General features: G+C 42.6%; 1 protein-coding gene across 4 annotated transcripts in view; it reads right to left on the bottom strand.

Annotated features, from left to right (window-relative positions):
- Positions 1–26,567, bottom strand: part of ptprea (protein tyrosine phosphatase receptor type Ea) — a 137,164-nt gene that overhangs the window by 35,947 nt on the left and 74,650 nt on the right. The window contains exons 3-6 of one of the 4 annotated variants that reach the window (XM_072668107.1): positions 25,225–25,298; positions 7,817–7,894; positions 5,699–5,795; positions 5,129–5,202 (exon numbers count right to left, since the gene is read on the bottom strand). In XM_072668107.1, coding sequence (XP_072524208.1) covers positions 5,129–5,202; positions 5,699–5,795; positions 7,817–7,889 — 244 coding nt within the window. In that variant the 5' untranslated portion in view covers positions 7,890–7,894; positions 25,225–25,298. Of the gene's footprint in view, positions 1–5,128; positions 5,203–5,321; positions 5,665–5,698; positions 5,796–7,816; positions 7,895–25,224; positions 25,299–26,567 lie in introns of those variants that run through there. The other 3 variants (XM_072668106.1, XM_072668108.1, XM_072668109.1) reach the window with 3 other exon arrangements.

Below are 26,567 nucleotides of genomic sequence, written 5' to 3'. Positions count from 1 at the left end.
AAACTTGACTTTACTTGACTTTAAAGAATTAAAATATATATAATTCTATATATATATATATATATATATATATATATATATATATATATATATATATATATATATAAAGCCTGTCTACTGGTTTTAAATATAAAAACAGTTATTTTAATATTATTCAATATATATTTACATATTAATGCAGGTTAATCAGACTAATCAATCGTCAGCTGCAGCCAGCTCAGAACTGCAAGGATGTGTCAGATCACAGAATGATTGGCAGTTACATCAAAATGGCAGCGTAAACAACAACCTTGTCAGTAGCGATGCTGGTGTATGTAAAAGTGTATCTAAAGTGCTAGCTGAATGTGCACTTAAGATTATTTTGGTGTTTGTTTATTATTATATATGGTGTTATTATTATTATTATTATTATTATTATTATTATTATTAGTATTATTATTATTAGTATTATTATTATTAATATGATGCTTATTATTATTATTATTATTATTATTTACTGTATTTTTGCATGTTTTATTAACATGCTGACACACCATGACTCTGATTCATGTAATCACTGGATCTGACTGAAATAAAATGTTCAAAATAAGCTGAAATTCCACCTTAAAACCGTACTGCAGTTACATTCTGCCTCCGGTAAGTTCTTGCACCATTTAAGGTGGAATTAGCCTTGTTGGTGCAGCTGTGGCTGTTTACATAAATGACACATTCTGAATTTAAGGGAAGAAACATTATGCTGACTTTGTACTGAGATGAGATGCTTACATTTCCAGCAGAAGCACACAGAGCTAATTTTGCTTAACGTAGCTTAATCTGGTGCTTAAACTCTCCCACAGAGCTTAAAATTGCGAGCCTGCGGCCTGTATGCCGCTGATTAACCCAGGTGTTGCTGTGTTTTAGGGGCACGCTCTGTGCTGGTGAAAGCAGGTTAGACCAACTAGTGGCATCATCCAGGTAAAATAATATAGACGTGAATGCTATGACATACACAGCAATCAAAAATATGTACAATGAGGAAAATACTTGCCATAAAAACCATGAAAAAAAAGTATGTACTGCATAAAATACCAGTGTTACGACACCTTTTAAACAGTCTTCATGACTTGACCTAGCACTGTGCTTAAACTGTCCCGTGGGGCTGTCCCCTGTGGCCACTATGGTCATCAGGCCTACGCTTATTAACCCAGGTGTTCCTATGTTTTAGGGACACGCTCTGTGCTGGCGAAAGCAGGTTGGATGAACTAGTGGCATCATCCAGGTGGAAATGAGGCAGGTAAAAGCTAGGAGCCCTTCAGAACGCTTTATTAAAGATAATGATAATGATACAAGCTTATAATAAGCTTAGAAGTATGGCTGTGACAACAAGCAAGGTCATTTTCTGTGCCACAGGGGGCAACCAAAGCCCGGAGGCCTATTTACAATAAGTACAGAGGAAAAAAAATGCATGTCATGGTTGCCTGATGTAAGTTCTCTAAATATGTGCAATGAAAAAAATACTTGCCATAAAAACCATGAAAAAAACATGAACAAAATGTATGTATTGCATAAAATACCAGTGTTACAATACCTTTTAAACAGTCTTCACGAATCTTGCTTATACCTCAGTAATGAAGATTATCAATAGGGCTGGGTTGGGTTGTGCTTAAAGAAAAGGAATATGCGTATATTAAACAATCCACCAACCAAAAAATCCATCCAGCAGTGGCCATATTCTCAGAAACTGACCACATTCTGAATTCGAGGGAAGAAATGTTATACTGAGGTTATACTGAGATGAGATTGTTAGCTAGCACCCGTAGCATAATTTAGCACTTAAACTATCCCGTGGGGCTTAAAATAGCAAGCCTGTGGCCGCTACGACCATCAGGCCTACGCTGATTACCCCAGGTGAAGCTGTATTTTAGGGGCACGCTCTGTGCTGGCGAAAGCAGGTTAGATGAACTAGTGGCATCATCCAGGTGGGATCAAGGAAGGTCCTTTTTTTGTGCCACAGGGGGCAACCAAAGCCCGGAGGCCTCTTTACAATAAGTACAGAAGAAAAAACATGCATGTCATGGTTGCCTGATGTAAGTTCTTAAAGTGTTACATTCATTAAAATGACTGTGTTAAAAGATCTCAAGGGGGCTAAACACACATTAAACTAAGATTAGAAAACCAGTGGATCCTCTGGCACCAGCGACAAACCCTTATTACAATGAAAAGAAAAGCCTGATCAATTCTACTCTTCTCCGATTTCACGGCTGTTAACGATAATTACGGATGATAGGTGGTCCCGGCCCTACTGATGATCTTCATTACTGAGCTGTAGGCGAGAGTCACTTTCACTCATGTGCTGCAAACTAGAAACAGAGCCTGGACGTTCTTTGTGTAACACTTCGAACATCTCGAAGCTCTTAGCATGTTTGGGCGTGTAGTGTGTGTGGTGTGAGTGACTGCACCACACAGCAGATTGTTATCACAAGGAGAGCGAATCAGGTAAGGAGAGTCTCACTGAAGCGACTCAGTGAAACCCCTTCAAATAAGATTCAGACGTCCATGACAATGAAAATGAGCCTCAAACCGAGTGGACGTGACTAGCTGGACCTAGCTAAATTGCCAGATCCTCCTTTATTGTGCTAAATATTGATAGAATTGTCTTTAAATGTTGCGATATAACGATATATCTTCTACCACATCGCGCAGCATTAGCATTTTTTTTGTTAATAACTTTTTTTATTTTGATAGCAAATACTCAAACAACACTCATGCATATCAACACCACAGAAGGATGGGGGGGGGCATCCACATACATACATGTACAAACATACGTACACGTACATCATACATTAATACAAATTCTACAAAAGCAACTATGTTTACAGAGTCTGAACATGATTAATGGCCTCAGTCCAAAAGCAAATCGTTGCTGCCTTGGCATCGTAGAATCTGGCAGTTGCTCGTTCTAAAATAAAAATGTCCAGAAAATATCTACACCATCACTGAAATAAAGAAGGTTAGGTTCAAACCATCCTTTCAAGATTGATTTCTTGGCCGCAGTCAGAGCTGCCATCATGACTTTCTTTTGTTGTACAGTAAGCACTAAAGTAGAATCATCAAGAAGTAAAAGTAAGGCTGAAGACAAAGGAATATTCACAGACAAATAACCAGACAAGGTTTGTATGGCATACAGCCACAAAGCCTTCACAACTGAACATGACCAAAACATATGAACAAAATCTCCAACTAAACCCAGCTGACATCTGTTACATGACAAGAAAATATGATTGGTACTTTTATTAGCTAGGAAATAGCACCAGGCATGCGAGAGTCTTGCAAAGTAACCATGGAAAAATATTATAAACATTTTTAATACCTTTAAGATCTCAGTAAGAACACCTCAACACCAAACCCTCACAACACTCACAACACTCAACACTTCAAACCCTCACAACATTCACAACACCAAACTCTCACAACACTCACAACACCAAACTCTCACAACACTCACAACACCAAACCCTCACAACACTCACAACACCAAACTCTCACAACACCAAACCCTCACAACACTCACAACACCAAACTCTCACAACACCAAACCCCTCACAACACTCACAACACCAAACCCTCACAACACTCACAACACCAAACCCTCACAACATTCACAACACCAAACCCTCACAACACCAAACCCTCACAACACTCACAACACCAAAGCCTCACAACACTCACAACACCAAACCCTCACAACATTCACAACACCAAACCCTCACAACACCAAACCCTCACAACACTCACAACACCAAACCCTCACAACATTCACAACACCAAACCATCAAAACACTCACAACACCAAACCCTCACAACACCAAACCCTCACAACACTCACAACACCAAACCCTCACAACATTCACAACACCAAACCCTCAAAACACTCACAACACTCACAACACCAAACCCTCACAACACTCACAACACCAAACTCTCAAAACATTCGCAACACCAAACCCTCACAACACTCACAACACCAAACCCTCAAAACATTCACAACACCAAACTCTCAAAACACTCACAACACCAAACTCTCACAACAACAAACCCTCAAAACACTGTGTTGGTGTGGTGCAACAGATAACACCACTACCTGCCACTGAGGATGGGCATCCACATACCAACATGTACAAACATACGTACACGTACATCATACATTAATACAAATTCTACAAAAGCAACTATGTTTACAGAGTCTGAACATGATTAATGGCCTCAGTCCAAAAGCAAATCGTTGCTGCCTTGGCATCGTAGAATCTGGCAGTTGCCCGTTCTAAAATAAGAATGTCCAGAAAATATCTACACCATCACTCCTAACACTACACTGACCCACCTCTGTAATACAAGTTACCTTGTAAGTCGCTCTGGATAAGAACGTCAGCTAAATGCCATAAATGTAACATTCACAACACCAAACCCTCACAACACTAAAATATAGCCAGTGTTCAGAGTTTTACTGTCCACCAGCTCTTCTTCAATGGTCAGTTTCTGACAATAGGGCCACTGTTGACTGGATTTTGGTTGGTTGGCGTATTATATAAGACATGTCCACAGTGTTATGATGATGATTTTAAGACTATAAACTCCACAGCCGGGGCTACATCTCTTAAAAACGACTTGTTTTTTTAATGGAATCACCAAATAATATCTTTTGGAATAATCAGAGCAAGAGGTTGGAGAACTACAGGAACCCAGAAGACCAAATCGGACCAGGTAGATCCATTTGGAAAATAGAGGTTTTTTTCATGTTCTAACAGATAAACAAACGATACAGGGAGACATATTTGAATTTGGGAGCTATTTGGCCCAATGGTAGAAACTCAGAACCGTTGTCATGCTGATTTTACTATCTCACTCCCACTAAACAAGGTCTAACGACGGCATTATTGGGGAAAACAACTAAAGACTGAATGATTTCCCTCTTAGTCAGACCTTACTGTATGTCTACTAAAGGATGTTAACACACTGCATCCTGTTCTCAGAGCAAAAGAGCAGCGAGCTACACGGAAACCACACAGGCAGACACATATCACCGCCGGCTGAGGCCATCTACGCGGTCTTTAGAGAGCAGACATGCTGAAATGACAGCTCGCTGTACCTTGTTCTTCCAGGATGCCATTTGGTATCTTCTTGTCAACTGTGGTGATGTCGGCTTTTCTCTGGTTTTTGAACCTAGGAGTAAGAAAAATCCCAACACCAAGAGCTTAGATCAGCCGAATGTCTGCAAGTAGAAGTCACAGCAACATCTAGAAGATGCAGAACATCTAGAAAACGTCAAAAGTCTTTCTTACCATCGAAAGCTAAGGCTGTTCTTTCTCATCAGAGGCGACGTCTGGCCACTTACACTCAGGACGACACACTCTCAAGCCAGAGAAGCATGCGGCTCTAATGCTACGCCTGCCTGTGCTTTCAGTTTTAGCTTTGTGTGTGTGTGTGTGTGTGTGGGTGTGTATGTGTGTGTGTGTGTGCACGCTTGTTTGACTGAGTCTAAGTGTCAGTTTCAGTTCCTGGCCCTGCCTTTGTGAAGTGGGAGGAGTGTCTGGTGATGACATAACACTTAATGGGCATGTGTGTGAGTGTTTGCATGCATGCGCATGTGGGTGGAGGTCTGTGTATGGTATGTGTGGGTCTGTCGGGGTGGGCGTATGTGTGTGCCTGTGTGTCATACCTGAGACAGTAGCAGGTCAGCAGAGCAATGATGAGCACTAACAGGGAGAGCACCAGCAGTGTAGGCAGGATGTGAGGGTTGGAGAACACGCCGTCTTCTAAAGGAAGAAGGAGAGGCAGTTAAGCCCACAGCAAAACAAAAGAACAGGAAACTGGCCCCGTAACTGAGCCACAGGAGCCTCTGGTGCACCAACAGCAGTCATGCTAAGCTAGTCTGACTGATTTAAAGGGCCCACTTCACGGGAAACAGACCTTCTCTGCTCTGGTGTAGCAGACATACACACTTTCAAATGCACCACAACATATATGTCCAAATGTTTGCGGACACCCCTTGTAATGAATGCCTACAGTGCTACTTTAAGCACAGTTTGGGAGAAGTCTCCTGTAGAGAAGTACTGCCAATACAATAGGACACTGGAGCAGATCAACATGAACCTATTGGCACCATGGTGCCTAATGCCAGACGTAGGCTATAGAGGGGTATAAAGCCCCCCAGCAGTATTGAGCTGTGGAGCAGTGGAATGATGGATGGTGCTCCATCCAATACTACTGAATGCTTTGTAGGATGAGTTGGGGATGAGGTGGGATGGGGTGGGGTGGTGATCATCCAACATCCTGGCCATATTAATGCTCTTTCCATTAAATGCAGTCAAACCCTCACAGCAATGCTCCTCCAAAATCTAGTAGTCCCTGGACATGTAGGTCCCTATGTGCCTACATAGCGAACAGCTAATTTAGCCCGCTCATTCAAATGAATAGTGAAAAGCTGTGTTTCAGTCTGGACAGCTAATAAAATGAAGGTATATACACGCAGGACTGTATACCGGTCATAAAAAACACAGATTCTAAAGAAAGGTTAGCAGAGGTCACGTAAATATGACCCATGACACAGGCCACAGGCTGTTTTGACGGAGCTGCTAACCCCCAGTCATCCACCTAACAGCAGGTTGTGTCCCTAAACCCAGCAAACAGCATTAGAACATAGCCTGACTATCAAGAGCCACAGTGAAATTACAGCTTATCGTAATCCACGTTTGACTCAGCGTGACCTCAGTCAGATAAACTGATGTTTATATGAAGTCCAAGCAGTGACAACACGCCTAAAGCAGCAATTGCAAAGTAGCCAGATAATTACAAACATGCAAAGCCACTGCAGGCAGGCATTTTAACCAGATTTAAGCATCTGTTTTAACCAGTGTTTCTCTTTAACCAACAAGTTCTCCGAGTGGCTTTTCAGGTTCTAGCATCAGCAGGATGCCGTGTCTGAAGATACAAGGATCTGGCAGAAGGGTGAAGCTGTGTATCCCTTTTTTCTGTCAGTACAGAGTGCAGGGAACTCGGGCTCTTCATTGACACTTCCGATGCACTACCTACTGAACTAGGGTCAATGTGAGATCTCGGCGCCACCTACAGTAAAAGAACTGCATTACAGCTGTGTCCGGACAGATCTCTGTCAGCTGTTATTTTATAGCTTATACACTATTAAATTAATGAGTTTAATTAGATTAGATATTCATGCCCCAAAAACACTTTTAAAAATGAGGGTCCTTCAAATAGGTCTCGAAGTGATCCCATAGAAGAACCTCTTTTGGGTCTAAAAGAGCAATGGGCTTTATTTACCAACCGTTCTTCTTAAAACTCACTAAAATAGATTCTGACGTTCTTCAGTGTTTTCTTATTTTGGATTTGGTCAGTTTTCGAGAACAATGGGATCCATTGTTATAATTTAAGACCATGGTCTGAGCCTGGACCTAGACACTGTCCTATATGAACCTGGATGTCTAGACCTCCGCTGCACATGTTAGAGGTTTCCCTGCTTTAACACACCCCCTGCAACTCTACAAGGACTAGTCAGAGCTATGTACTTTGTTAAACTAGTTCCTAAGGATATATGTTAAATAACAAGCGCTTCCCAAAACCCTTTGTAACATTAGAACTGTTTGGACTCGCTCGTAGGCTTTGCTCTCTTGGGTTTACATGTCATACCTGTGTTGCTCTTACCAGGTAAAATTCCTTGTATGTGTGACACTACATGGCGAAGTTAAAATGACTTACTGTTAATGCTGATAGAAGCTGTTTAGTGTGTGCAGGTAGCTTTCAGCTCATTTATTCAACTTACCGGTTGTGTTGTTGTTTATAGGCTGTGAGTGATTTGATAGCGTGGTGGCTACCAAAAACAGAACTGGGAGCATTGTGTCTGCAGAGAGAGAGAGAGAAGCTTTTTATTAGACCTAAATGTAAAAATAATATGTAATCCACACACACACACACACACCATAAAGAGGGCCTCAAAGAGGGCTTTATGTACAAACCGTTCTTCTTAAAACTCAACAAAACTAATATAGATTCTGACGTTCTTCAGTGTTGTCTAATTTGGGATTTGGTCAGTTTTTAAGAACAATGGGATCCAACATTATAATTTAAGAAGGTTTAAAGCTTAAAGAACTATCACTGTGTAAAGGTTCCTTAATAATTGTAATTTTCTTAGTCTCATAACAACGTACTTGTTGTTCATAAAGTGTATATATATATGTGTGTGTGTGTGTGTGTATATATATATATATTATACCGCTTTAGCCCAAAATGTTCATATTTATCTTCTCCAAATGCTCCTATTCTATTGGCAATACATGAGAATGGGTATCTACAAGCCTTCTGACATATAATGGCATTTATTGGCAACATAATGCAATTTGTATTAATAATAATAATAATAATAATAATAATACATAGAAGAAGAACATCAACAGCAACAACATCAGGAAAGATGTGGGAAATACAGCGATACTATTATTTATTTATTTATTTTATTTTAATTAATTTATGTTGTAAAAGGGCCCTGTTGTGAAATGTTCATATACACACACATATATAAGAGTCAGAGTATATACCTAAATAGCTAAACACACATGGACAGATTACTCTGATCCTTCCAGTTCACCATACCCACACTGAGCTCCAGCAGCTCAGGGACTGTGTGCAGCCGTGTCCTGTTCTCTCTACCTGTATACAGTATACACTAGGAACTCTACCAAGGTCTTTTCCTGGCTGTGACAATTTCTGACCATCACTGACACCAAAGGTGTCAAAAGTATTCACATTCATTCCTCAGGTGGAACTGAGTGGAGATACGAGGGTTTAAAAGACTTCTATAGAAGCTGAAGTATCAACTTAAGCTTTTTACTCCAGTAAAAGTGTAAAAGTACTGGTTTCAGAACCACTTGTAAACTCTCCACTTAACATCAACGCTTAACATCAACGGCTCTTCTGTGGAGATCGTTAAGAGCACCAAGTTCCTTGGTGTCCACCTAGCGGAGAACCTCACCTGGTCCCTGAACACCAGCTCTACAGCCAAGAAAGCCCAACAGCGTCTCTACTTCCTCCGGAAGCTGAGAAAGGCCCGTCTCCCTCCACCCATCCTCACCCTCTTCTATTGAGGGACCATATAGAGCATCCTGAGCAGCTGCATCACTGCCTGGTTTGGGACCTGCACAGCCTCTGACCGCAAGTCCCTCCAACGCATTGTGAGGACAGCTGAGAGGATCATCGGAGTCTCTCTCCCCTCCGTCATGGACATTTACACCACCCGCTGCATCCGCAAAGCAACCAGCATTGTGGATGACTCCACCCACCCTTCACACAGACTGTTCTCCCTCCTGCCATCAGGAAGAAGGTACCGCAGCATCCGGTCCAACACGACCAGACTCTGCAACAGCTTCTTCCCCCAAGCCATCAGACTCCTCAACACAACTCAACTTCTGAACTGATATCTTTCTGGTACATGTACACTCTCCCTCTCTCTCTCTCTCTCTCTTTCTCCAACCATTTACCCCAGGAAAAAAGGGGAAGCATTTTTGCACAAAGTCATTGCACTAATAACTTTACTTTACTACCTCACTGGACTCTATTTATTACACATTGCACAATTTGCACACTACCGTCAATTATTTATTATTCTCTGGTCTGTACTGTGTTGTGTTGTCTGTCCGCACTTGTTTGTTTGTGTTGCACTTGTGTCTTGTATGCACTGTCTATGTTGCACCATGGTCCTGGAGGAACGTTGTTTCGTTTCACTGTGTACTCTGTATGTAGTTGAAATGACAATAAAACCCACTTGACTTGACTTGACTTCAAGTAGAAAAGTAAAAGTAATGGAAAGAAAACAAAGGCCGAAAGCTTAGGCCGCGCCACAGGGGTCTATAGTGCACTACCACCCCCCCCTCCCCCAAAAACCCATTTCTCTAAAAGCCATAATGAGGAGAATGTTCTATTAAAATGTTGATGTTAAAAATGTTGGGCTGCACTAGGCTCCTGTTTCAGCTGCAGATCTGCCCATTGAAAATGAAGCATTTCAGTAATATCAGCTCTATTAAAGGAGCGTCTCTGTGCTCTACTGAGCATTAACATGAGCTTCATGGAGGAAAATATGAGGAGTCGTTGTCTAGAAGTTCTGTAAAGCTGCAGAAAGTCAGACTTCAGAGGCGTGTGATCAATAAGCTTTATTGGAGTGTAAATGTGGGGCTCAGTCGGGACGTTTCACTGCAGCTCTCTTGAGTCTCTGCCACGGACACAGTCTTCATACTAGACTACAGACACAGTCTGCTGTGAGCTCGCTGGAGAGTGACGGGACATGTGCAGGTGTGATGGATCGCTTATGAACCAATAGGGAGTCAGAATGGTGGATGTTTATTTATCTTCTCATCCAATCACGATCAGACTCACACTTTCATGGGTGCCGCAATTTATTATCTGGATAGGATAGGATTTAATTTTTTTTTTTTTTAATTTTGTATTTATTGATGACGAGCTGGAATGAAAACAAACAGAAATGAAATAGGAGTAACGAGGCTGTTTTTAAAATGTAAGGAGTAGAAAGTTCAGATAATTGGGTGAAAATGTAAGAAGTAGAAGTAAAAAGTCGCTAAAAATAAATAATTACTCCAATAAAGTTTAGATAACCAACATTTCTACTTAAGTAAGATAATGAAGTATTTGCACTTCATTACTTCACACCTCTGATCACTGCATGTGACTTGTTATTGTATGTAACTGCACTGGCAAAAATGTAGTACCTGTATCACACCACTAGATGGCATACATGTCATTCATCCAAAAAAGTGTGGCCACTGCTTGCCAACATCATGCACAGTGCCATGTTTTCCTTTTTTATCCTGCACACCTGACTGAACTCATTAACCAGTTAACAAGCTCCTCCTGTGCCGGGCCAGGTGGGCTAGTGCAGGGACAACACAGAAAGGTCCAGCTCATCTGCTCCCCAGGACTAACTTTGGGAAGGTTCTCCCTTTAAACAGGTTCTTGACTGCCTTGAGCTTGAGCTGCCTAGAGGACTGCTTTGAGAGTCACTGCTCTGCTCTGAGGTCAGCCGTTTGAGCACACCTTGGTCTCCGGTCAGTGTTCAGTGAGTTAATCCAGATTGAATGTGTCTAGGCGAGTGAACCTTTGCTCTTGGCTGCGCTGTACGCTGTGCTGTACGCTGCGCTGCATGATTTGACAGCTGTATTATCTGATTAGAAACCGTGTGTGAAAGCACAGAGCAAAGCTGCTTATTCTCCAGGCCTTTTCTCCGGGTGCTGCAAACGCTTTATCTGCTTGGCCTTCCGTAAGCATATTGTAGGATTTGAGATGTTCAATGATGCTGTGAAGACTGCAAATTGGGGTAGGGAAGAGGCGAGATGGGAGTGTGTGACTGTGTGTGAGTGTGTGTGTGTGTATGCTGCTTGCTCTGATCAATATCTTCTGAGAAGATTGCGCCCTGGAACTTGTTACATCCTCAGGAAGCTAAGAGGCTTCATGCACTTGTGGTTCTGCTCTCATCAGCCAGCCAAAGATAAGCAGACCAGAAGCTAAGACATGAAGGAGCACTCCGTGCTCTGGAAGGAAACTGGTACTCCGTTCTCGGCTTTGTGACAACTGGATTCAGAATCTAGCCCAACAGCCAAGACGTGGTTGGTGATTAGACTGCAGTGTTGTGAAGGAGCTGGGAGCGGATTGGTCAGGGAGGAGAGTCAGACTGAATTATAAGATAAGATAGTCCTTTATTAGTCCCACAGTGGGGAAATTCTCAGTGTCACAGCAGAAAAGGGATAGCAAGACACTCAGTTACAAAAACTTAGATAAATTACCAATATATACACAATATAAATAAGAAGTAAAAAAGCAATAGCAATATTATTTACAGGTTATTGCAAATGACTCTTAATTACACATGTGTGCGGGGGGGGCAGTACTGGTTGTGGAGTCTGACGGCAGCAGGAAGGAAGGACCTGCGATACCCCTCCTTTACACACTTGGCTAAGAAGCATCCCAGGACAGAGCCAGCCCTCTTTATGAGTTTGTTCAGATATTAAACACTATAAAAGAGTCATTTTAAGAAAAGTCTCGACTAATCTAAATCAGTCTATAATCAAAAAGTCTGATTATAGAAAATGATATTAGAAATAAAGGGATTTTACTGAACCGATTAATCCGTGGGGCTGAATTATTTATACACACACAGATCAGACTGGTATTGGTATTGGCTGTTACTCAGCATTAAGAGACTCGGAATCAATCAGGGAGGGAAAAACTGGATCTGGACATTCCCAGTAATTACTGTATTATATTTAAGCATGCGGTTGGTTATAAGAAACACCAGCACTGTTCCCGGTTATGTCTTTTCATACAGGCCTACAGTATGTGCTCCACACTAACCACAGAGGCCAGTTAAACACTGCATACTCCCTATATCCAATTCACCCCAGTAATACTCTTAATACCCCAGTAATGAATAGGCCTTAACGTTAAGCAGAAACAGAATGTTTCATCTCTGTGGAATGATCCCACATGCCCCCCCACCTATGCTTCAGTAATGCAGTACAGGCCGGACCAGCATTAGGTCATTAGCACACGCCTAGCCCATGGCTCTCTGCTGGGAAAACTTAAGAGTCAATACTGTATCCCACGGAGATTAGCAAACCTTCTGCATCGCTCCTGTGTCCGTCAGGGGGACAGTCAGGGGGGATGTGTAATGAGGGTAAAATCTGGAATCAGGACCACCACTATCTTCCACTTTACACACATACACACACACATACACACACACACATATATAAATATATATTCAGGTGAGGAAAGTGAATCTCATTGCTGGGTTTTATGCAATGCCTCCTGGCAGATGGTCAAGGCTTGGCTGCGTCCTCCACAGCTGTGAAAAAACCTTGCCATCGGCGCCTTTCATGTTCTTTTCATTTTCAAGTTAACATAGGTCAACACCGAGGTTTGGGGAGAGGGTAGAACCTAACAAAATCTGATTTTCAGACTTAAATCATTTAAAAACAACCTAGAGCTGAACCATGATCAGCAGCTGAAGCTGTACTCTGAAGCAGGGCAGGTGTGGAAAGTGCCAGGACCCAGCAGGGGGTTGTGGATGTAAGTAGGGCACGTTAGTGACACACAATTAGCCAATCTGAAGAGCAAGCAGTGTGTGTGTGTGTATTTGTGTGTTCTGTGAGTGCAAAAATGGTAACTAACGGCAACACTCCACATCAAGGGTCAAAAATAATAATGCATTATTCTACAAATAAGCCAAGCAATCACCACAGAAACACCATAGCATACATCTTAGGTATCATATCAACCACCTGGCAACGTTGTAGCACCCATCTAGAAGTCACTTAGCAACACCATTGCAACCAGCTGGGATACCTGAGCATCCACCTGCCAACACTGTAGCGTAACAACCACATAGCAACACAATAGTAACTAATTGGAATGCCCTAGAAACCAACTGGGATACCATAGCATCCACCTACCAACACTGTAGCCTAACAAACACATAGCAACACCATAGCAACTACCTGGAATGCTGTAGCAACCACCTACCAACATTGTAGCACCCACTTAAAAACCATGTAGCAACACCATAGCAACCGACTGGGATGTCATAGGATTTGATTGCATTCAGCAGCAAGAGTGTTAGTGAGGTCAGGGTATTGGATGATCACCACCCCACGGCTCCCAATGTTGGGAGGGCTTTATACCCCTCTAGCCCTCTATTCATTAGAAGGGGTGTCCACAAATATTTGGACATATATTCTATGAAGCTGGTGTGCAGGAGGATCCCACTTTCCTACATCCCCCATTCAGGATCTGCTTTCCGGACGAGTTCCAGGACTCTCACATTCAATCAGCAGTGTTTTCACACACTCCCCTTTCCTGACAGGCAGAAGACGCCCGCTGCTCTCACGATGTCCCCCCACTCTGCTGTTGCCTTTGGCCCGAGAGTGTGTGTGTGTGCCTTTTCAGAAAGGCATTGTTGGAAATGGGTCATGGGATAAGCTTGTGCGTGGGCTTCTCTTTATGAGGAAGACGTCTGCACATAGCCTTCAGCCTCAACATTCACTGACATGTCCCCGACTGCACCCACTACCCTGCAGCAGAGACAGAGAGACAGAGTATGGGGGGTGGATGTGAGTGTGTAAATATCACAGAGAGAGAGAGAGAGAGAGAGAGAGAGAGAGAGAGCAATAGACCCATGTGTGTGTATGAGGGAGATAGAAAGTGTGTGTATAAGACTGTGTGTTTTTAAGAGGGAGAGAATGTGAGAGAGAGGGGGGAGAGAGAGAGAGAGAGAGAGAGAGAGAGAGAGAGAGAGAGAGAGAGTGTGGAAAAGGGGAGAGAGAGAGAGAGAGTGAGAGAGAGAGAGAGAGAGAGAGAGAGTGGAAGATGAAGAGAGGGGGAGAAAGAGAGAGATTGAAAGAGAGTGAGAGAGAAAGAGAGAGAGCGAGAGAGAGAGAGCGAGAGAGAGAGAGAGAGAGTGGAGAGTGGAAAAGGGAGAGAAGGGAAGAGAGAGAGAGTGTGTGTGTGTGGGAGAGAGAGAGAGAGAGAGAGAGAGAGAATGTGAAAGAGTAGGAGAGAGGATGACCAAATGAAAGTGAAAGAGAGTGAGAGTCTTGGAGGGAATATGAAAGAGAGAGAGTATGTGAGCAAGAGTGAGAATTTGAAAGATTATGCGAGAGTGAGACATGCATGTGTGAGAGTGAGAGAGTGAGAGAATGAAAGAGCGCGAGAGAGTGTGAAAGAGTAGGAAAGAGGATAACCTAAGAGAAATTTGTATGTGAGAGAGAGAGAGAGAGAGAGAGAGAGAGAGAGAGAGAGAATGAATGACCGACCCAGTGTGAAAAAGAGAATGAGAGAGTACTATAGGAGGGGAAGAGTGTATGTGAGAGAGAGATTGAGAGAGAGGGAGTAGAGAGAGAGAGAGAGAGAGTGAGAGAGAGAGAGAGAGAGAGAGAGAGAGAGAGAGACAGAGAGACAGTAGATACGTGATAATGAAGAGCTGAGCTGTGGAGAGTGTGTTCGGAGTCTCCAGAAATAGAGAAGTGTGATCCGGGGGACAGTAGAGTGAACACGCCTTATTAAAGCCTCAGTCAGAGTCCTGAGATCAGAGCGTGTGATTAAGGAAGTCTAGTCTGGAAAGCCCCCCCCCCCGATACTCCACACCACACCACCTTAACCAGTGTAAATATCCCTCCTCCTAAGGGACTGTGGGTCCAGAGCTCTGTTCTGCAGTGTAACGGCAGCAGCTCTGCTCCCTCAGCGAAAGCAGACAGAAGAAAGGGACGTCAAAAGTAGCTGACGTGTCTAAAACCAACCAAGCGACGAGAAGAACCAGCAGAAAACGCAGCAGTACAGTAGAAGACACAGTAACACAGTGTAGAACAGGAAGAGCATTTCTCCTTCACCCATCTGACTCCTCACTCCATCCCCATCATCACACTCTAAACCCCCACCAGCTACTACATAAACAATATACACACCAGCAGAGCCCTAACTAACTAGTGGTGTCCAAAAATATTGATATATCGAAGTATCGCAGTATTATGTTTTGCAGTACTGTATCGATTCTCAAAAAACACACAGTATTGATTATTTATTAATAATTTAGATGTAAAAAAAATGGTGGCAGACAGTGGTTCATTTAGTGTTGGGTTTAAACCTCTGACCACTAGATGGCAGTGTTGTATTCTTGTAATCTTTAGTTTTAGGGGGGGGTTTTTGTTTGTTTGTTTGTTTGTTTGTTTTTATTATTATTCTGGCAGTTTTATGGTTTATTGCAGTGTTTCTTTTTTATTTTACCCCAAGACTGAGACTATTTCTATAGGTTTGGGTACTAAAGGGTTTGCTAGGCCCCACAAAATTCCCCAATATATGAAGGAATCAGTCAGCAGGAAACGGCGCCTTTTGGGCCAAATGCATCACGGTACATGTAATCACAGACTAAATACATTAGCAGCAACATATTCTTAAAAACTACCATTCAGATCCTCTCCCGTATTGAGTACAGTGATCTATATTCAACATCAGCTCCTCTTCATCTAATTAACCCCGTCAAATTACACTGTTTACTAATGAAACTTGCAGCTGATCAGTGTTTATTACACATCTTATTATCCTATCCATCCATAATATCATGGACATGCTTAGAAAAAAGTATATTGTGTATCATGATAACAACATTTATCACGATACTTATTAAATATTATCATATTGCCCAACACTACAACCTATCCTGTAATCTCGTAATCATGAGTTAGCCGAAAGTAGCGCGGGTTCATTTAAAATCAGACGGGCGCAAAAACAGTGTATGTGCTGTCCGGTGTTAGCCTACTGTCGCTAGCAACACATTAGTGCTAAGCAATTGGGCTGACTGTGATGCTTTTTAATTTCTGCAATTGTTGGTTTTCTGCAAAAACGTGGCTTTACAGAATAAGTGGAGTGTACCGACAGATCGCCTGGCACAAAATCCCACATTGATATTGTATTTATGTGTATAATGGCTGTTCTTTATTTTTTTATACTATGATTTTTTCCTAAAATTTAAATATTTCAAAAAATCTCAATATCTGGCCATATAACGTTATTGCCAGGTTCTTGTCAATACACAGCTTAATTACTAACCAGTGGTCACATTAATCTTGCTCAACTAAAAACTGTTAAAGGGGACTGTTATACCATTTTTCACAAGTCAACGCAGATCTCTGAGCACCTAATCAAATGCTTTTGTTAAATACCACAACGTTCAAGCACTGTAGCACCTTCTCACCCTGTTCAACCCCAATTAGTCCTGATGCAGACAGTATTGTTCATTATTTGGCAACCATTTGGTTTAGCATATCTTGTGGAGTCCCTCAGGGTTCTATTTTGGGGCCTATTAAACTGATGTTAATTCTGACGATATGTATTTCAGACAATGATGAATTGTGGGTGGGGGATGTCTAGGGGGTTAAACTGCCCTGTTAAGAACATTGCTTTAAAGTAATAAGTCACTGACCACCTCACACCCCCCCCCCCACCCAACACCAACCACCCTTTTCATTAGTCGTCTTCTCTGCTACACAGATGCATAGACTTGACCATCATTTGCCACTGTCTGTCTGTAGTAGTTTTGAGCTAAGGTTTACTTCACCTTGAGTTCACACCTCTTGCCATCTCTGCCTGTATCCTGCTGTACCTGCCTTTCTGTCTTTAGGTTTCCAGATACTCAAATCTCTAGGATCGCTATGGACACATGAAGGCAGTGGGTGGAGCTTCTCAAAAACAGGGTGGTATTATTTTAGCAGCTTGTAACATTGGAAGCCAAGTCAAATGTGAATAGCCTGTTAAATACCTAGGCTGTCTATAAATAAGAGAGGGTTGTCCTATCTCAGTTTTGAGGGTTGGTATGCACTCCAGATACCCAAATGTTTGTGCAGAAGCACTGAAAATGCTTGTCTTTCATTATACGTCCCCTTTAAATTCCCTCTTATGCTCACATGACAACGCAATTGCATGCAGAGGCCTAGCACCAGTGTAAATACTTTCTTTTTTCATACAGAGCTGACCACACAGATTAACCACAGTAAAGTATACACACACACACACATACTGAAAGTGACACTTAATAGATGTGTCAAATTTAGCACCGCTGTAGCTGAGCGCTAACTTTTTTCTTTACAATGCAGTTTCACCAACACACACACACACTCACCACCTCTCATGTTTCTCACAGTAAAGACTAGTACCCTAACTGCTTCTACCCTTGTCTTCCTTTCACCCCCTAATAAGCGATTCGGCTACAGAAAGCTGTCGCTTGTTCACATAAAAAGCTGACAAATGAGTGTTAGACAGTGTGTCTAGCTCAGCACAAAAGCAGATGATGGATATAACACACATAACTGCCTCAGCTAGGGCCGGTCAGTCAGGCCTGATGCAACTCTAAGATATTGAGGGGGGTCATGATTCTCTCAGCAGCAGTAATAAAAAGCCTACATTTATTACCCCCTCAAATCAGCTGCAGATGATCAGAACATGGTTGGAGAGGATTATTCTGGAGGAGTCATAGTGTCTTATTTAAACCTTAGACGTTTAGTCTGGTCTGCTCTTGATGGTTGAAGTGAGGGATGAAGATGATCACCATCATGGCCAGATCCAGAGAGCTCTCTGAGGCCTTCGGGAAGAAGGAGGAGTCTGGGAAGGGGGTTAAGAAGATCTCAGAAGAGTTAGAAATCAGCCGTCCCACTAAATCATTTACCACTAGAACAACTGACAACTGCCGTCATAGCAAGTTCAGGCCAAGAGCAAACCTCAAAATGAGTGAAGACGTCTCCAGCAGTCCTAAAATATCATCACAGGACCTACAGGTAGCTCTTGTCACAGTTAATGTGAAAGTACAGCATCTACCATCAGAAACAGACTGCATAGTCTTGCTGTAGCTTGTTGGCTGCTCGGCGATGCCGCAAGAGGCGGTGGCTGGCTTTGCTTGTATCGGAGGTGACGTGTTAAGGCCGTACCCTCTCAGTGTCGGGAGCACTGCATTGTTTTGACAGGGAACAGAGGCTAGCATGGGCACTCGGACTGATCTGCAGCTATGCAGCTATGCCACAGTTGCCCAGATGGGATAGCGTTTGCTGACCTCACACATCGTTGAGCCTTGGGCACCCGACACCATGTTGCTGGTTTTCGGTTAGTCCTTCCTCAGACCCCTTCTGCTACATACCCACCACAACTGACCCCAGGAGCACCCACAAACCCTGCTCTTTTAGACCCAGTCGTCTGGCCAAGTTAGCTTTTTCAAAGTTGCTCAGGTCTTCACACCTGACTGCTTCTCCTGCCTCCAGCATGAAGACTGTGAACCAACTGTGTAGCTACCATTGAACATACGTCCCAGGCCAGGTCAGGCACCATTATCAAGAGATAATCATGTTGTTCGCTGCATCTATGAGTGGTCTTAATGTTTTGGCTCATAACTGCACTGTAAGAAGAGGAGATTCAGTGAGGGACTGAGGGGGCTTTCCACACCGCCTGAGTCTAGTGGTTGTCCTGGATACGTCAGTGTGTAGGGGCCTCTGGGAAATGGAGAGGCAGATTTGGCCTGGTGGGGTGATCCTCAGGCCCACAGATACGTCACCCAGTAATAACACATCGGGGTGGGGTGGGGTGGGGGGGTTATTAAAGAGGCCCCCCCACATCACAGTAAAGCCTCTGTTTTTAATTCTACTGCTTTTTTCACATGTCTCTCTCTCTCTCCTCTCTCTCTCTTTCACTCTCTCTTTCTCGCTCTAATTAGTTATTATACAACAGTAAAAATATATAAAAAAAGGTGGCACAGGATACTCTCTCTCTCTTTCACACACACACACACACACACACACACACACACTTTTCAAACTGAGCCCACTGTAAGCTGCTGTAGGGATCTGACCAGAGCTAAGCATAGAGATATGGATGGATCACATATGCAATATACACTATGTCCAAATGTTTGTGGACACCCCTTCTAATGAATGCATTCAGCTACTTTAAGTTGCCCTCAATGCAACAGTATGTGCCAAAGATTGGCTCTGAGTGGTCAAATGGCTTAAGGTGCTGCCACCTTACTTGCTGGTTCAAATACTGTGTCATGCTGCTCACCATCAGCAGCCGGAGTCTGAGAGAGCACAATTAGCCTTGCTCTCTCAGGCGTGGTTTAATGGCACTTCCTCCTTAGTGTGATGTTGGTCAGCCCGGGAGACTGTTTGCTGTTGTATCAGAGCTGGGGAGCCACGCTTGCCTTTAAGTGGGTTGGCTATCTAACGATACATCATGCTACATCAGCGGGAGTTGAAAAAAAAGAGAGGTTTCACCCTTCTAGTGTTAGTGACAGGAGGAGTTCACACAAACGGGGATAAATTAATCGTTTAGGTTTTTCTAGTATGTAAGACTGATTTAGGCCAAAAAAAAGGCTAAGATGCCAGCCTATTTACAACCCTGTTATTGTGTCTCGGATTAAACACGCCAATTTTCCTTTTTTAAAAAGGGGCTTGTGAGAAATATTTATAACGTTATAATTATTCCTAAGTCTTACCAGACATTGTTGCTGTCCTCTCGATGTGTCCTCTCAGTGCAATGTGCTGAAAAGACTGTAGATGAGCCAGCGGTGCACCTCCCTTGCTTCCTCCAGGTATAAAAAACAATAAGCCGGCGCTTTCCCTTCTGATGTGTGTTTAGCTCCAGTTTGGTTCGGCTGAAGGAGTCCAGTTTGTTTTTGTGGAAGAGGACAATGGGGAGTCAGCCAGCATTAGCTTTTAGCCTAGCGTGGATCTCTGTTTGCTTCAAAGCATTTTTCTACTCTTCATTTCTATGGATATCAACAACCCACCTCTACCTGAGACCGACAGAGAATGTAAAAGTGGTGCACAGATTCTATTATGGCTGTAGATGTAATATCAGGTCAAATGCTGAAAGGCATCATTGATCAGCATGCTTACCTTACTAAGCGTTACCATGGAAACCAGCCCTGATGACTTCAGGTTATGTCAAAAAAAAAAAAAAAAGGTGGCACAGCATACACACTCTCTCTCTCTCTCTCTCTCTCTCTCTCTCTCTCTCTCTCTCTCTCTTTCTCTCTCTCACTGTAACCTGCTGAAGGGATCTGACCAGAGCTAAGCGATAAAGATATGGATGGATTACATACACTATATACACTATGTCCAAATGTTTGTGGACACTAATGAATGCATTCAGCTACTTTAAGTTGCCCTCAATGCTGACACAGATGTAGCAGAGAAACATGAACCTATCAGCACAATGCTGAAGAAGTGGGCAAAAGGGTACTCCAACAAAAGCAGGATGTACAGTGTGTGTGTATGTGTGAGTGTGTGTGTGTGTCTATATATACATACACATATATAGTTTACTATTAAGCTCATCATTGCTGCAGCGCTTTGGTCACAACACACACATACATTTTGGTCAAAGCAGCAGAGACTGCTCTCTGTCAATATGATAACTAATATTCATTTTCAGTTGATAATCATTTCCTCAGCTTCTGTGGCTTTGCTGAAACTCAATGTGATTCTGCTTTTCATCATGTTTCCACTGGCATCTTGCTTTTGTTGCACTATGGCTTCCTGTGCACCAAACTGAACACTGTTAGCCCCTCTAGAGGTGGATAATTCATAATTCATAAGATGCATAAACCCATATTTAAGTAAAAGCATAGCACTTCCAGCATAATGACCAAAATAATCATCTAAAAATATGTAATTTAACCCCTTAAACAGCCTATGTTCTGCCGGTGGGCCGAAAGTCCTATTCCAAACTTCTATTAACAAAGAATAGCCCCGCCAGTTCTTACAGAAGTCCCTGTACTTACTGAGTAACCCCCTTATTGTGTAATAAGCCTTTTTGTGTTAAGGGGGTGAGTGTGAGTGTGAGTGTGAATTTAACGCTGCATTGTAAGTCACAGTGTTACATCAACACTATCAGTGTTAACCCAGTGATTCAACACTAGCTAATATGCTGTGTAGGTCCTCTGTCACTTATAGAACTGCAGTCAGAAGTAGACCAACACCACCAGATATCAGTCCAGAGTATGTACCACTACACACAGGAAGTGGTCAGACTGCAGTATTGTAAAGGAGCTGGCAGCAGATCGAGAAAGCGTTGGATCGGTATCGACCGATACTCTGTATTAAGTGACTGTGAATGTATTAGCGGGCAAAATAACTGGACTTGGACATCCCTAATTGTACATTGTTAAATATTGATCTGTTGCTTTAACCATAAAAACACTGACATGTGAAGTGAAGCCCGTTGATTATCTGGCTCCACTGGCATCTCAAAATATCTACATATTAGGCAGCAAGTGAACAGTCAGTTGCCCAGGAAAAATGGCCAAGAATCTGAGCCACTTGACAAGGAGCCAATTGAGATGGCTAGATGACTGGGTCAGAATTTCTCCAAAACATCAGACAGGTCTTGTGGGGTGTTCCTGGTATACAGTGGTCAGTACCGATCAATAGTGCTCTATGGAAGGACAACCACTGGACACCCTAGGCTTGTTGACGCTTGTGGGAAGTAAAGGCTAGCCCACTTGTTCTGATCCTACAGAAGAGCTACTCCATGCTAGGTCTTGAGGATTCCATGCCTTGAGGAGTCAGGGCTGTTTTGGCAGCACAGTATTAAGGAGGTGGTTTTAATGTTATGGCTGTTATGAATGTTATTCACGTCCTAGAGATGAATAATACTGTAGTGCATGACAGAAAACGGGGCACAGCTGTGTGAATACAGTCCACTGCAGTGTGTGTTAGGCTCTCGGTGCATAGACTGACCTTCAGGCCTCATCATGGAGCTTGTGCACAGAAGAAGGAACCAGCAGTGATATGTGCCAATGCTAATGTGCAGCACATGCCACACAAACACACACACACACTTTTGTAGACAATAAGAGGAAGATAAAGCTTCGAGCATCAAGGTACAGCAGGATCGTGATGCGTGCCGTTCTGAGAAGTGTTGGGAAAGCATAGAAATTAGGGCAGCGAACCACAGTTGGTGAAGAAGAACAGCTTCAATCACACATGACCGAATTCTGGTTGCAGTTTTATCTAGGTCAGTATTTCCTGTGTAAATAGAAGTCTTGGTGGATTGGTCGGGCATACCTTGTGCAGCAGGAATAGAGTAGCAGGTTGAGTCAACATTGGGAAACCACAAAAACAGGCCAAACAAAAGCAGTTGTGGAGCAAACAGCAGCAGGTTGATGCTGATCTATACCACAGACATCAGGGTTTTGCTCGAGAGGTAGCACAAATACAAAGGTGTGTTTGCAGTGTCATATGAGAGAAACAGTACCCATAAGTCCCTGTGGTGCAAAGATTTTTGTCTTAATCACATTGTTGGGCCTGCAGCACAGCACGCCTTCATGGTACTGAACATTCACCCAGAGCAGTGGGTATCTACCGAGCAGTTTGAGGTTAGATGCCTTGCTCTCTTTTACACCACTGCAGTAAATACAAATTGTGATTAGGCGCCCCTAATATTTACACTAATATGACTCTATGGGTTACGCAGTGTAACACAGCAGCAGTTCTGGAGAGAGGTTCTCCTCCTGCAGCTCCACCACCAAAGCTCCATAGTGCAGTAGCAGCAGCGTTCTGGCCCGGAGTGGGAATGACGGAGACGCCATTCTCCCCCTGTTACAGTCAGTGGAGCATCAGCAAAATTCGGAAGCTGCTGTTTTAAGGTAAAAACGAAACCTAATGATGCCTTAAGAATTGGAGTTGGAGTGAATGGAGAAAGAGCTGAAGTGTGGGAGGTGGAATCTTACAAAGGCTGAACTGCAATAGATATCTTTTGGTTTACACACTTTTTTTTCTTGGTTAATTTTTCACAGGAGAGCATGGTGCAGTTAAAGCTTTCACCTTTCAGAAATGAAATCAGCAAGATAATTATAGAGAGGCAAATGCAGGCTAACAGGCCACAGCAATTATGAGACTGAGGTGTTCTTAAAGAGAGCTTTACGTTCTGCTGGTTTGACCTGGGCTGTAATTACTGAACAAATATTTACAGAAATGTGTGGACTGCACTCGCTGACGGTAGACAAGCACTGATCTCAGCGGTGTGGCTGACTAGTGTGGTAGATGATGCTCACCTTATGAGTTAGATCATAGATAGAATGGGGCATTGAACTTGTTCAATGAACTGGTTGTAGCAGTTTGGCAAGACTTGCTTTCTGTACCAGGCCTGAAGCTCCTCCACAAAAATAGGAGTCCAACCTTCTAGCTTAAAGAAGACTCCTAGATTTCCAGTCAAAGTTCTCAGAACTTTTTCTCACATCCTACAGTCTTGTCTCATCCACAACCGTATGTTGAAGAAAAGCTTAATTACCAAACTGGCAATGTCATAGAGGAACCACTATTCACTTCACAAAGACCTTTCAATGGATGGTGCATAGAAGTAGGCGTCCATCCCTATGGGCCGAGAACCTTGAGTGGTGGCACGACAGGTGCAGATCTTGATGGCAGTATGAATTGGTCCAATGAAAGCTCTGAAGGCCACAAAGCCAGACCCAGAGGACACTCTAGAGGAGGCCTGCAGTGGTCCTGACCTGCACATCGGTTGTTCGACCTAGATAGGGTCAGAGTCAGAGTCAGAGGACCAAACCCACCCAACCCTCTCAAAAGTAGTTTTCAGGATACCTGCCACTTGTACTCTGTTCATTTGGTAATGGTAATGATTATATGTTGAAGCCATCTGAACCTATTCTCATCAACAGTGTATCTTGGTCCACACCCACACACACACTACAGAACTGTAGCAGCGTTTCAGAACACCTGCATGTCCTGAAAGTCAGCAGCTTATATGGTATCCTTCACACTGTGTGATCTCAATGCAGCAGAAACTGGGCTTAAGCCACTACAACTCCGCTACATGATAATCCATCATGCACCACCACCACAATCCATCTTACTGCTACAGTGCGGGACGCTGCACTATAAATAGACCAGTTCACCATCTCCTCATCTCAAACTGCTTCCTTAACTCATTGTAACTGAAGCCACCTTTAGACTTTTCAGCTTTTCAGCATCTGAAAGTGTAAACATTCAATACATACATTAACGCCTCCCCAACATCCGTCAGACAAATCAATGTGTGAACATCAGCTTCACTTTTTGCATTCCTGCCTACGCTGCCTAAAATAAAGCTGCCAAATAAGGATCCTTTGGAGAGAGGCCAGAAAACGGGGTTCTTTGATTTCGGTCCTGGAGCGTCTGTATCCAGCAAAGTGGGGTGAGTTGGCTTGGTGATTAAACAAAGCCCCTAAACCGGGTCATTACAAAATCTTAAATTAAAGAAAGACTTAAAAAGAAAGACTCTTTTGATAGAAAACAAAAATATCAAACCATTAAAGAATCAAGATTGCCTGACTTTTGATTTCAAAGTTTACACTCTAAACTCTAACTGATGACGAATAAAAAAACTGTAGTTCTGAAAATGGCTTCAGTTTAGTCCAACATTCTCCTAAAATCATTAGTAAATGAGCTGAAACCGATTGAAATACTGTGTAAGATGTTTAGTCTGTGGCTCCGCCCCCTCAGTCTGTTTACTGTTTATTCCCATCTGCAGGTTATCACTTGGATTATCACAATCACTTGGAAGGGTGAGGCCTTCCTGTCCTTAGACTCCTAACCATGGAGGGTTGTTTGTGGAGTTGATCAGATTTGAACTTACGATCTTTTGAGCTTCTTGACCAGCAGGCAGTTAGACAGTCGCTCCACTCAGGAGCTGTGAAGCCGTGTACATTTCTGTGTTTGAGAAAGAAAGGTAAGGTAAATTTACAGTGCTGCATTATCAAAAGCCTCTCAGTCTGAGGACGTCATGTGACAGGGAGAGTTCTAACACAGTATTTAATCAGTTTCAGCTGCAGCTCATTTCCTAATGTTTTTAAGGCTCAGCTCAGTGTTTATTGTTGACCAAACTGAGATGCAGAGTAAGAAATGTGAGTTAGGAGAACCTTTGATTGAAGTAAGTTGAGTTAGCTCAAACAAATTACATAATTTTAAGTAGTCCTTGTTTTGTTTTTTTAACAGAAGATTTTTTAAAGCTATTAGAACCTTAAAGTAAGTCTTGACATAAGGGCTTATAGCCATTATGTTTTTTCCTAGCGTCATACTTCTGAACAAAAACCCATTTAGATACTTTTACTCGTAGGAGTGAAATTGGACCTTTTAATAAATGACAGGACAAGACTTTAATGCACACTTGGGCATCAGTAGGCCAGAGTCTTGTCTGTCAGGAAACACTCAGCGCACTTTAAAAATGATTTGACAACAGCCATTATTGGAGGTAAGGAAAGAACATTTATTATAGCAGTGTAAAAAAAGACTGATCATTTTCTTGTCAGCTTATGATTCCTGCTGTTTATCAGAAGGAGAGGAGAACGGCAAAAGAACAGAGCTTGGCAAATCACTCCTGCACTTCAAAAAAAATAAATAAATAAATAAATACGCCTTTTATTTGGATGATCGTTTGGCTCATCTTTCAAGTCTTTTTCTTTACCTGTCCAGGTGTGTACTGACAACAACCTAGAACCAGTTAAAGGTTTCCACACTGTGAAGCAGCAAAGGTTATTTGCCATAATGGCAGGCTCTCATTCCCTGTACTGGATTCCGATATCATTCACAGGTTAGAGACAGGGCTGCTCAATTATGGCAAAAAAATATATATATATGATTTTTTTGTAAGTAAATAATAAGAAAATTATTATTATTATTATTATTATTATTATTTACCACTTTAGTTTATTACTCATTGACTTTGTGCATTTGCTGAATTGTAATTTCACAGCTCTAGACCGGCCCTACGGTCTAACTGCTGTTTATCAAGTGGGAGAAGATCAAATCCCTCAAATCTCTCAAATCTAAGGGCTTAGCGCTGCATTATCAAAATCCTCCTAGTCGGAGGGCGTCATGTGACAGGGAGAGTCATGTGACACTTCCGTTTATTATTCCTTGACTTTGAAAACATTGTGGATTTACTGAACTGTAAAACTTAATAAATTGAACAGTGGATCT

The sequence above is a fragment of the Salminus brasiliensis genome, chromosome 22 (assembly GCF_030463535.1).
Source record: "Salminus brasiliensis chromosome 22, fSalBra1.hap2, whole genome shotgun sequence".
Classification (NCBI taxonomy): Eukaryota; Metazoa; Chordata; class Actinopteri; order Characiformes; family Bryconidae; genus Salminus; species Salminus brasiliensis.
Note: the sequence above shows the minus strand (reverse complement) of the source record. Positions and strands in the feature narration are given on the sequence as shown.